This window comes from Castanea sativa, chromosome 11 (genome assembly GCF_040712315.1).
Source record: "Castanea sativa cultivar Marrone di Chiusa Pesio chromosome 11, ASM4071231v1".
Lineage (NCBI taxonomy): Eukaryota > Viridiplantae > Streptophyta > Magnoliopsida > Fagales > Fagaceae > Castanea > Castanea sativa.
This window is the reverse complement of record NC_134023.1, coordinates 41,596,840-41,609,927: the sequence shown is the minus strand read 5'-3', so window position 1 is coordinate 41,609,927 and position 13,088 is coordinate 41,596,840. Positions and strand designations below refer to the sequence as shown.

The 13,088-nt window shown below is 33.7% G+C and overlaps 1 protein-coding gene across 1 annotated transcript; it reads left to right on the top strand.

Moving 5' to 3' along the window:
* The first annotated feature begins 726 nt into the window (after positions 1-726).
* On the top strand, positions 727-6,472 carry LOC142615438 (uncharacterized). Its single transcript, XM_075788181.1, has 4 exons — positions 727-2,331; positions 2,718-4,109; positions 4,999-5,113; positions 5,934-6,472. Exons 1-4 carry the CDS (start codon positions 1,606-1,608, stop codon positions 6,164-6,166), a joined length of 2,466 nt encoding a protein of 821 aa, XP_075644296.1. The 5' UTR covers positions 727-1,605; the 3' UTR covers positions 6,167-6,472.
* The last annotated feature ends 6,616 nt before the right edge of the window (positions 6,473-13,088 follow it).

Sequence of the window (13,088 nt, the reverse complement as noted above, 5' to 3'; positions counted from 1 at the left end):
TCTTTGTCTATTCTTTTTCAGGGAGACAAGGACAGAGACTGGTTCAACCTGCAACACAGAAAGTAGAGTATAGAGTAGGTGCCAAATTGCCATTCAAGCTTGGTCTATTTTTCTCTTTGTTATTTGGATGGTATTGCGGCTATTGCCTCCAAATTTTTTACCCACTATTAAATATCAATTTTTTAAAAAAGGAAAAAAAAATCTTGGATAGTTAATTTTTTTTGGTATGTGTTGGTGTAAGCTAGGCTGTAAAGGCTGTAACGGTTATATACTACGATACGGCTATTCTCCTATTGGCCATGTGTTTTTTTTTTTTTTTTTTTTTTGAAAGATATAGGTCATGTGTTTATTTGGTATAGCAAGCAGCCTTAAATTATTTCAACCCTTTTTTTACCCTTTCAAGACTTTTACCCCTTCAAATTTTTACAACTGTATATAAGTCATAGTGTCTACTAACCCCGATTTTACCACCCCGATTTTACTGCAGCTATACTCGCCGCTTTTAAGTTTTCACCCCCCACATTTATTTAAAAAATATTAATAGCCTTTTTTCCACATCTCAAAAAGACCAAAAACCCCATCCTCAAATCCAAAAATTCCCTCTCTTTTTTCGTCTACTCTACACTCTTTTGTGGGTCCCAACCTGCCACGCCATCACATCACGTCCATTTTTGTCTTTTCACTCACGTTAATAAATCCATAAAAATATCCACAATTTCTCACACACACACAAACTCTCTCTCTCTCAAAGCTCTCTCTCTCTTGGTGGGTCTTTGGAGCCATCGAACCAAATTTCACACTTCTTTTAATATATATAATTCAAAAAAGATCAGGACCGTCCTTTCTCCCAATCCAACGGTCCATATTAGTCGGCGTAGTTGTTAGTTGTTACCCAATCTCTCTTCCCTCCTTTGTGGTTTTTATCATAAACCCTAGCCGATACTCTCTCAGTCTCTCCCTCTCTCTCACATAAACTTCGTGAACCGCCATAACTCTCCGATCTTCGATCTCTCTCTCTCTCTTTATCTTTTCTCAGATCTTAGGCTTTTAGATATTTCTTTAATTTTTTTTCTCAAAAAATATAAATTATTTGTGTAATTTTTGTAATCTTCATGTCTTGTTATTATAGAATTAGATGTATCTTTTTTGTAAAATCTGAGTTGATCGGAACCCGATTCGTGAAACGGTTCTTTGTATGGTAGTGTGTTTTTCTTCTTTCTATTTAGTGTTTGTTTGTTGGTTATCTTCTTTTTTTAATATTTTTGAACTATTTGGGTCCGGATCCGACTCCGATCCGAAACCGAGTTGGTGAGTCCGAGTCTGAGAAATCTCTGTGTGGTGGTTTTCGTTCATGGAATCGGCGAGTCTCTAGCCTTTTCTCTCTCTCCGATAATTCCGTACACGTTTTCTTTCGCTTTTGGCAAAATTGCTCAGTATGCGCTGAAAGAGTCGAGGCTCAAAAGAGTCCGAGTCCCAGTCCGAGTCGAGTCTTTGTGTGTTTGTTTGTGCTGAGTCAACTCGGAGGGGAGACTCAGCGAGTCGAGAGAATCCGGATTTTGTAATTGAGCCACGACTCGTGCCGATTCGATAGGGAACCGAACGGCAATGCCGTCGGTAGGGATGCGGCGGACTACGAGGGTGTTTAACGTCGTGAATGTGGTGAAAGACGGCGGCAGGGTTCTCCGGTCAGGCCGACGCCTTTGGCCCGAATCCAGCGACTCCTCCAAGGTCAGGAGAGGCGGCAGCGGCGGCGGCGGAGACGGCGGCGACGAGTGGTTCAAAATCATCAAGAGCTCCCCAAACAACAGCACCGCCGCCGCCGCCCTCCCCTTCAAGCAGACCTCCTCCTGGTCCCACGGCGGCGACGTCAAGAGAGTAGTCGCCGCCCCAAATGTCGCCACAGACGCGGCGGCAGCAGCAGGCGCCGCCGTTGATTGCGAAATCGAAAAGCCGAAGAAGAGGAGCAGGAAGGCGGTGAAGGTTGAGGAGAGTGTGGATAAGATGTTTGGGGTTGTGTACAGCAGAAAGAGGAGGAGAAATTCGGACAATGATAAGATGTATGGAATTCAATTCGCTCGAAGGCAGCGGAGGAAGGCTGACGATGGTAGCGAGGAGTGGGTCATTCCGCGTCCCAAGCTTTCTGTTACTGTTGTGGGTAGTGGGCGCGATGACAATGACGATGATGATGATGATGGGTTTTTAGCAAGGTTTTTGTGTACGGTTTTGAAGTACATGAGGAGGACAAGGCTGACATTGTCTCAGCTTTTGAAATTCCTGTGCACAGAGCCGATTACAGGCGTCTATGCTTCGCGGGGAATCCGATTCTCGACGGTAAGTAGTTGCTTTGATTCTGATTCCAATAGGTAAAACTTGAATTAATGTCGGTTTATTTTTTGTTCCTTTTCAATTGTAACACGACATGGGTAGTTTCAAGTTTCAACTTTTCGTGAAGAAAAATGAACTGAACTGCATTCTTGTTTATAGTTGATAATAGTTGTGAACTATTCAATTTTGTATTCATTATCATGGTAATAGTACTACTGTTCCAAAAAAAATAAATTACGGTAATAGTAGGTTAAGTTGATGGGGGAATCTGATTTGAATAATGTTATTATGCTTTTGTCATTTACTTTTATAAAGTTGAGAATTTGATTTGAATATGTGCTTTAGGCTTATTTGTTCTGTGTTTTTTTTTTTTTTTTGGTGTGTTCTTTCAGGATCCTCCTACCTCTAGTGTCTCTGGAATATGCAAGTTTTTTGGGACCTTGGAGCATATACCCATGTTTTCTGTGGATTTTTCTGCAGTTCCTCGTTGTTTCATGTACATGTATTATGGGATGTTTCTGAGGTTTGAGTGTCGGAATTATGTCATTGTATATAAGTTGATTAATATGGACACGGATTCCGACACAATGACCGACAGTGAAGAAGATGAGAGCGAAGAACAACACCATTTGATCATCACTTCTGACAGAGATGTGTCTGAAGGTGTCCCCCCTGCGAGAGATTCTTTGGAAAACAAAAACATTGTGCATGAAGTTCGTAACACTGAGAGCAGGTCGATCTTACATCCGTCTGTTCGAGCTTCAAAATTAGCTGGTCGAACCGCACAATACAGAAATGGTTTAAATTCTCGTGGTATTCGGAAGAGGAGAAGCTCAACGAGGAGGAGGAGGAGTGCTAGAAATCCTTTAATGGTGGGTATGCACAAATCTGGTGGAGCCCTAGCTTCCGATGTAATCAATAGTAGGAGAAATGGCTCACCTTTCTCTTCTGTGGTGACTAATGGTAAGTGTAGGAGTTCAGTTCGGATTGCCTCTGCACGACAAGATAAAGACATGAATTCTACCACATTGGGATCCACACGTGAGATAGAGTCATCTTCCTGCTCCGCAAATATATTGGTGATTGAGTCAGACAGGTGTTACCGGGAAGAAGGGGTGAATGTCATGTTAGAAGTCTCCTCTTCAAGGGAGTGGGTTTTTGTAGTCAAGAAAGATGGATTGACAAGATATACCCAAAAGGCTGAAAAAATTATGAAGCCCTCTTCTTCTTGCAATCGTTTCACCAATGCAGTAATATGGAATTTGGATAATGGTTGGAAGCTAGAGTTTCCCATTCGACAGGACTGGTGTATTTTCAAGGATCTTTACAAGGAATGTTCAGACCGTAATGGTATGGCTCCAACTGTTAAAAACATTCCCGTGCCTGGGGTTTTGGAAGTCTTAGACTATGGGAATAGAAATGATATTCCCTTTTGCCGACCAAATTCATATATCTCTACAGAATATGATGAAGTGTCTAGAGCTTTAGCAAGGAGGACGGCAAATTATGACATGGATTCTGAAGATGAGATTTGGCTAGAGAAATTCAATAATGAATCTTTTACACAGAATGAGCTTCATCAGCATGTTTCTGAGAATAATTTTGAGTTAATGGTTGATGCATTTGAGAAGGCTAATTATTGTAGTCCAGAAGATTTCCCCGATGAGAAAGCAGCCGCTAATCTTTGTCTAGATCTGGCTAGGAGTGAAGTAGTTGTAGCTGTGTATAATTACTGGATGAGGAAACGGAAGCAAAAGCGCTCAGCGCTGGTTAGGTGTTTTCAGGTAAAAGCACCATTATGTTTAAGATATCTCATTTCATATTGGCAATGTGTTACTTACGCAAAAGATTTATTTGTGCTTTGGGCATGGGTTATATTATTTGTTGGTTAGATTTGTAGAACCAGTGTTTCTGTTTGTACCATTTTATCATAGTATAATGTTATAAGTTTTTCTTTAATGATTAAATCTCTAACTCTCTCTCTCTCTCTCTCTCTCTCTCTCTCTCTTTGTGGGTTGATGTGTGATTCAATTTAGTCAGCTTATGTTGTAATTCTAATAAAAAAAGGGTCCAGTTCTGGCTTGGATTGAAGTTGAGCTTCTGATAGCAGAATGTAATAAAATTTTATTTTTAATTTTATTTTATTCATTTTTGTAGAATGTTATAAGAGGATCATAAAATGGAGATATGTTTGAAAAGGTGTAAATTATCATTTTGTTCAGATAATTATTAACCATCTCTTCCCCATTTGATGTTTTTGCAAACAAATATTGCATGATAGTTGAATAGGGACATTTGAGATGTTTCAATCTTGTGTACCATCTTTCATTTGAAATGTGTTCTTGGAAAAAAAAATGAGTATTGAACTTCCACAATTCCTGCTCTCCTGTGGTCCCATGAACTTGGTCCACTAATATAGCAAATGGATGTTGCATATGCCACTAGAGTGCTTTGCACTTGAAGGAGCCTATGTGTATCAACCAGGGATATTTGAAATTCTTATATTCATTTAATACTGTAATTCATGAGAGATGATCTGCCCTTTGCTTGCCTCCCCCCTTACCTTCCAGCTCTCTTCTTCATCCCTTCTCTGTGGTGTACATATGCCAATTTTGGCTTATAAATTGCTGTTGAACAGGTTATTTGATCAGTGTAAATGATTTTTCTATACAGGGTCATCAACCCAAGAGGGCCCCAGTGATCCCTAAGCCAATTTTACGAAAGAGAAGATCATTAAAACGACAGCCAAGCCAAGTTGGAAGAGGCAAACAGCCGTATATCTTGCAAGGTAATTGATACAATTTTAAGTTTTAACATTCCTGTACCTGATACCTGGTTAAATTTGGGATTCAATATTGAGGTGACAAGACAAAATTAGGGTGTTGAACTAGGATTACTTTTCTTGTCCTTTAAATTAACTGTCTATGGTGTTATTTGGAAAGTATTAGACATATCTGCTGTTTAGAATTTTTTATGAGTGCAGTTGTATGTTATATTGTTAGTGATGCTTTAAAAAAAATTATTCTAATTTTAATTATGTTAAAATTTGAGAAAATAGGATATAAAATATTCTGGTTAATAAAATTTCTCAATCTTGTGGCGGTTAATTAATTGTTATTCAAAAATGGTCTCACTGAAAGTGTATTGATTGTTTTGGCTAATGTAATTAGAGTTGTGAACCTTGATCAAATTGCCCGAAACACTTTATTGTGATTTGTGACTTCGCAGAACTGTTCTGTTTTTGGTGGGAAACCAATAGCAAGGCTTCATTTCCATGTTCTTGGGTTTTGTTTGGTTCTGATTGATATAGTTTTTTGGCCTTTTCTCTTAATTTGTATTTTGGACTTTTATTATGCTAAATTTTAAGCTTTTGAATTAATCTAAAACCTAGTCAACATATATGGATCTAACTCATGCAAACTGGTTTGCAAAATCTTCAGTCCTCTCCTGGATGCGATATTGTAATTGGTAGTGTTGAAATAACCATATTAAAACTTAAAAAGTGAAAACTGAGTTTTACTGTGCATGTCTTTTTGTGAGCATCTGCACTGTACTTGTATTACATGTTTTGTCCTAACAACTGCATTCTGTCTTCTATTGATGTACAGCAATGGCAGCTGAACAAGATGCTTTGGAAGAAAAGAATGCCATGCTTAAAGTTCAAGAAGCTAATGCCTCAGCAAACAGATCTGTGGAATTTGCCATTCTCAAACGTAAAAGGGCTCAATTTCTTATGGAGAATGCAGATTTAGCAACTTACAGAGCCATGATGGCAATTCGAATTGCCGAAGCAGCACGAGTTGCTGAATCACCGGATGCTGCAAGTCGCTTTCTTGACTGATGGGTGTAGGTTTTCCCGAGGGATGGGCATGGCGATTTTTTTTAAAATTTTATTACATGAAAGATTGCAGTACAGCCCTGCGGCTGTTTTTGGAAGTCGTCAGAAAGACTACCCTGGAAAGATTGTAATTTTGTATAGATTTTGATTGACTGTACATTCTGTATTATTATAAGTTCACACCAATCGTGTACAAGGAGGTTTAGTTGATTTCCTTAAGGGAAAAAGGAAAAAGTAAAAAAAAAGAAGAAATACATGACAAAATTTAAGCCCTCGGTTATGCTGATGCTTAGAGATGGTCTTCAAGAATATGCGTGTTTTATTTTTTAGCTTCTCTTTGGAGGTACAGTGCATCTTCTGTTCATATTGGTTGCAGTTGTTTCTGTTTGGTATCTAAACCAATTCTTTTAACCAAAACTGCATTTTGGGTTTCTGATTATGTTGCTAATTGAAGTTGGAAACTGGATAGAATAAAAGGATGGTCCTAAGAAACGTTCATTTGGTGAAATCTGTCAAAATTGCATTTTATTTTTGGGACTGAAACTAAAAATTTTATGTATTACTCTCCTGGCTGCTATCTGCAACTGGAGTGGCTGTCCAGTCTTGCAAAATATGGATCAAATCCCTCTTATTTTGACAGCAAAACCCTTTTGATACATAGGCTTGAAAAACAATAATGACATATTTGGTAATTGGTACAGTGCACTGATTGGGTGATCACGAGAAGGCCATGATTCATGAACGCTCAGGATGTGACCGCTCCTTGCTCGGTTTATAGTTCCTTTGATTTGCTGATTGTGGACCCATGCTCCTCGGCCTCACTTGTGAAAACAATAGCCTTTTCCAGCTTCTGTGCGCACCAACTGGCCCTTTGTAAATAATTTAAAAAATAATTATTTAAGTGCTCGGTCTTCAATAGACCTTTTGTAAATAATTTTTTTTAAATAAAAAATAAATTTGTTTCATATATATTACTATTAGTGTCATCTTTGTTCAGTGTATGAGAAAGGTTGATAATGTATATTTTTTTATTATATATATGATACATAATTAATTAATAAGTATTAAAATAAGAAGTCAAATTAGCTCTTTTTGTAACTCTAAAAACTAAATTAAAAAAAAAATACCTTTCAATAATTTACATGTCAACGTTAAAGAAGTCAAAATAGAAGAATTACTAGTCCCTAACCTGTATAATGCACAAAATGCTCAACAAAACATATTTATATATGACATATATTTAAAAAATAAGAACTATAAAATAATATAAAAATTAAAAAATAAAGAGTCTAATTAGAGAATTCTTAGAAATTAAGCTACCTAATATAATTAGAATTTTTTAAGAAAATAAAATGTGATTTGATTCGAATTTCTATGGTGTTGGCTTACTTTATTATAAAAGGTTTGAATTATAATTAATTTATACCAATATAGTTTAATACTATTATTTGACTCTAAAAACCAAATTTGTAGAAATGATTTTAAAAAAAATGTAGGCTTTTAAATTCTTATGTGACAACATTAGAAATAATTCATATTAGTAATTTTTTTTTTCATTTTATGATAAATATGATGCTCAATCATTTTATAATAATATGATGCTCAAAAGATTTATTGAAAAATATTTATCGATAATATCTATTAAATATTTATTAAGAAATAAAAAAAATGAAAATTTGTAGAAAATATGCAATACAATTAATTAGAATTTGTTTAGAAAATATTTAACGTAATTTAACTAGAGTTTGTTTTGAGTTGGGTTTCTTTATTCTAACAAAAGAATGTGAAAATATGTGAAGAACTTTAAGTGTCAACATATAAAAAGCCAAAAAAAATAAAAATCAAAGGATCTATTCTATATATACTAATTGTGGACTGCGTAGCTTGTTTTTTTTAGAGAGTTTTAACCTATGGCTTCTGCTCATGATGATAACTCTTTATCATCAGACCTAGACACCAATCAGTTTACTAGAGCTAACTGGAGCCTATTGAACCTGCGTAGCTTAGGTGTACATATGTATAATCTATAATGTAATTATTTTTGTAAAGGGATATAGTATATAATATGTTTGTTAACTAATACATATATGCAATTTGATTTGATTCTTTTTTGGTCGTTTGTATAAATTTTCATCAGTTAAACATAATGTATTTTGCATTTAAGCATAATTGATCAAAAAGTTCTATAATAATCATAGTGGTGGCAACGTTTTTATTTTTTATTTATTTTTTATAAATATGTATTTTTTTGTTGTTGAGTTCTATTTGGAAAATTTTTACTTAACTCTTACCATAATCAGTTTATTAATTTTTTTGTTTTGTTTTGTTTTTGTTTTTGTTTTTTTTGTAGTTGATTAAGAATTGATAAAAGTAATAGATTTTCATCCTCACCCCATTCGCATAATAGAGCAATTGCGAGTCCATATTCGACATAATGCTTACAAATATGGTAGAAGCTCCCATATTGTTAATTTTGTAGTGTTGAAATGCAAATTAGAATCAACAATTAGAAACCTGTTAATTGTCACCCCCCCTTTTTACAAAGCCCAATACAACGCAAGTCCAATTATGGTTGGGTCTATTATTCTCTTCAATTTCACTTGGCCTAATTCCTTTTTTTTTTATATATATTAAATTTGGAGTGTAATTTGAGGTCAGAGTGGGCTTATTTCAGCTTATTCATGTGTCCAAGACATGAATTTTGCCAAGTGAGCTTCAAACACTAGGTGAAATCCATGAGCCCATGTGCAATACAAAAAAGAGCACCTAAGTAATTTGTTGTATGTTCCCATACCTCAAGGCATAAATAATATTTGGACCCTATTAATGCTAACTGATGGGATCATTCAAATTTAGCAAGTTCTTAAAGGGGTTGTTTCCCCCTCAAAGAGCAAAGCAAAACTAGTTTACCTAACCAGATTATTCAAAATCGGTAGCAAACCAAATTGTTGAAATACTCAAAAACGCACATTGCTTAAGGTTGCCATTCTTTCAAAAATCCATCAGCCAAAAGCTTCAATCAGTACCTAAAAATGCATATTAGACATATCTCTGATCTACTATGAAGGCTTGTCCCAAGCCAAGCATTAATCAAGTTTTGTCTACATCACCAACCACAATTATGTTTTAACTTATGCAGTTATGCCTAAGCTTCTGATTATAGGAAGCACCAAATTTTAAAAAGTTCTAATGTGTGTAGTAGCATAAGCTTTGCTCTCTCTCTCTCTCTCTCTCTCTCTCTCTCTCTCTCTCATTTGTATTGTAATCCTAGTTTATCATCATTATCTGATCATTATCATGCTTTTTCTGTGAGTGAGAACTTTTTTAACAATGCATCCTAACCTCCATTGTTCAAAACATTAGAATGAGTAGTGGGCTCAACTCCCCTTTCTTTTGAAACTAGGTTGTAGGTACAAAAGCACATTTCTTCGTTATCTCAAATTGACCCCAACACAACTAAAAAGGAAAAACTACATATATAAAGAGAGAGATAATGTATCAATTTTAGGGGAACTCAAAGTGTGCATACTTTGGTTGGTATGATCACATGCCTTATTTATGGACCTAAATAGTATTCCCCTTACACTATTAATTTTAGACTAAAGTACACGTAAGTTTGAGATTGTTTCATTTTGATCCTCTACATTTTAAAATTTTTATTTTGACCTTTCATGTTTGATTTTGTAACATATTGGCCTTGCAATCTATTTCTGTTAGTAATTTGACCATCCATATATGTTTTTCTGCCTATAATAATAGTAAAAAAAACCTTGCATTCTACTACACTTTAGAGTTAGTATTTCATGAAATTGTTAAATATCAAGGGCCTTTAATGGTTTGATCATTAACAGAAATGGATGACAAAGCTAATATGAAAACAAAATCAAACAAGAAGGATCTAAATTTTGAGGGCCAAAAGTGTACTTTAGCTTTAGTTTTGTCAATATCAGGTTAAATGTATACTAGGAAGAAAGAAATTAAAAACTATTGCTACAAAAGTCTATAAGTAAAAGAGAGTGATTTGCAAAATTTTAAATTTTTAGTAGAGAATTAAATTTTGTTTTCTTAAAATTTTCACAGAGAGCACTAATAAAATAGTGAAGGGTGAGGAACATTAATTTTTTTTGACTTATATTCGTTTGTAAAATTGTTGTTACTTTTGGACGAACACTGTATATACTATACACCCAGAAGATCAAAATGTAGTCTCAATATTTACTCATTTTCTTAGTAATAAAATAGTTTATGGAATAGAATTTGGGGGTTTTATCGATTTAATTAAAGTGAAATATATTTATTAGATTTTGAAAGTGTCTGGTCGTAGTTTGGACTCAAGAGTCAAGACAATCAGCTACTTTGGCAGCTAGCTTCTAACGTTTCGCAGTATAGTCTCTTTCGTTTGTATGTATTTTCCTTTGTTTATTTTTTGGTTTTTATTTATTTATTTATTTATTTTTGAGAAGGATAATCAAATAAATCCTCTATGTTTCTAGTTGATCAGCATGTAACATTTTCTAATGATTTGTTAAAAGTATTGGAAAATTCCGACCCGATGTAATTGATTTTATTAAAAAAAAAAAAAAACAATTACCACCAAAGCACAAACTAGTAAACATGTATGGTTAAGTTTATTTTCTAGATCCTATTAAAAAAAAGGTTTATTTTCTAGTTTATAATAGTATTTTTCAAGCTAAATAAACGGCGAAATAAACTAAACACACATGTTATGCATGTTAACGGTAGGACACATGTGTTAGAGTATGAGGTTTGTCATATTATACATTCTTTAAAAAAATTTCATTTAATCCTTTAACTATTGTCATGTGTCACTTAAAAAAAAAAAGAGAAATATATACTAATATTCATTTAACTTTTCATTTAAGCAAATGTTTGAATGAATTGATTTATTTAACCTAGTAGATGTCCTGTGAGATTGATGTGCAGGACATCTTAAAGGTACAACTAGAAGTTTTAGAATTCACATACATAGAGTCCGTTTAGAAATAACTTATTTAGTTGAAACTGAAAACTTTCTGCCGAGAGTACTGTAGATAAAGCTAAAACGTAGCTAAAATAGTACAATGTGACCTATAAATAGTACCAAAAAGTGCAATGAGATCCATGAATAGTATCAAAAATAAGTTGAATAGTTGTAAAAATAAGCTAAATAATAAAAAAAGTTGACTTTTTAAGCTAATGGCAAACACAACCATAGACTCAACAATTTAGGCTCATAGTGCATTTATATTTGTTTATGCACAACAGTTTAAAGTCTCAATTTTTGTTTATGCACAATTATATTTTTTGTCAATTTTAAACAAATAAGTAAATATAGCCAATATAATCAGTTTTCAAAACAAAAAGCTAATCCAAAAATAAGCATTAAAAAAAGTACATAATGGCCTGAATAGTAAGGGCTTGTTTGGTCTCCACTCTCAAACTTACATTTTCACATTTAAAATATTAAACACATTTTCATATATTTTTTTACCCATACATATTTTAAAAAATTACAAAAATTTCATCTTAAACTACTCTACCAAACACCCTCTAAATATATATACCATAGTCAAATAGTAACTTGAAAAATGCCTCTTCTTAGTTTTCTAGAACAACACCAGCGGCCAACACTAAATTAGGATTCACGTGTGTCTCTATATGCATGTACTATTTAAGCCGGCTTAGATTCCTAGGAAACGACTATTCAAATGGAAAATATTGTGATTCTTGTCTCGCTTCTCTTGAAATGAATTTTTTCATGTGGCTGTAGGAATATTTTTCAGGGTGTTCTTGAGTGGACTTATTTTATTATAATATTTTTTTTAGATTCTTTATTACAATTTTTTTTTAAAGATTTTAGTTCAATTTTTTTAAATCTTTTTCTTTTTGCTTGAAAGCAATGTTATGAATACCATTTTGGACACTGTTTCGGTTTGTTTAGTGGAACAGAATATTTTAGTACCGATCTATTTCTACGTACCGTTTCAAGGTGTTTCGGGGTTTCTAAAAAAAATTAAAAATAATATATAGTAATATTTTCTTATACAAAAAATTATTGATCCAAATAAGTAAACCTCAAATAAAACAAATCATTTAGTTTTTCTTTTTTGACACTCAAATCATTTAGTTATTACATAACAATTACTGTTTTAGAATATTAAAACATAAATATGTAATTAAATAATGAAAAACAACAACAAAAACAGTACAATACGAATGTATATATGTATATCATATTGGGAAGAGGCAAGACTCAATAAATAAGTTTGAAATTAAACTCTTTTGTCAGTTCCAAAGTTTTTTCAGGTGGGTGGGGTTAGCAAGCTAAAAGTCTAAAAGGCAAGCTAAAAGTCTAAAAGGAAAATTAAAGAAAAAATTTGGCAAAGCAAAAACTAGAGTAAAAAAAGAAAGAAGAGGTAGACTAGCAGAGCCTTTGAGACGAAGCAAAGAAGAAGAAAAGGAAGAAGAAGAAGAAGGGTCGACCTTTGCGATGACTAGATTTGTTTTTTAGGCATTTGACGCAGGTAATAACATGCTGTATTAACAAGTTTGTCAGTTTATGGATTTTTCTTTTTTTCTTCTAAAAACTGGTACCGGTCAAAATGTAGCAAATAATCCACCAAAATTTAATTTCGAAAAATGATATGTCCACAACATTTTTACAACAAATCCTAAGTAGTAAGTTGTTACTGGTTGTTATTGTCGTCGCAAAAAAGTAATCTTAGTATTAGGTTCAAATCAATATATATATAAAAGCAGAGGTCTCATGCGAGAGAACATAAGGTTCTGCCAAGTGGCGCTTTCTATAGCTCTTTTATTTAATCCATCCATTTTTTTTTGGTTTTTTTGGTTTTTTTGGTTTTTTTTTTTTTTTTTATAAGTTTTTACACCTCATTTGTTATTACTCATCACTCCTCTAATGTTT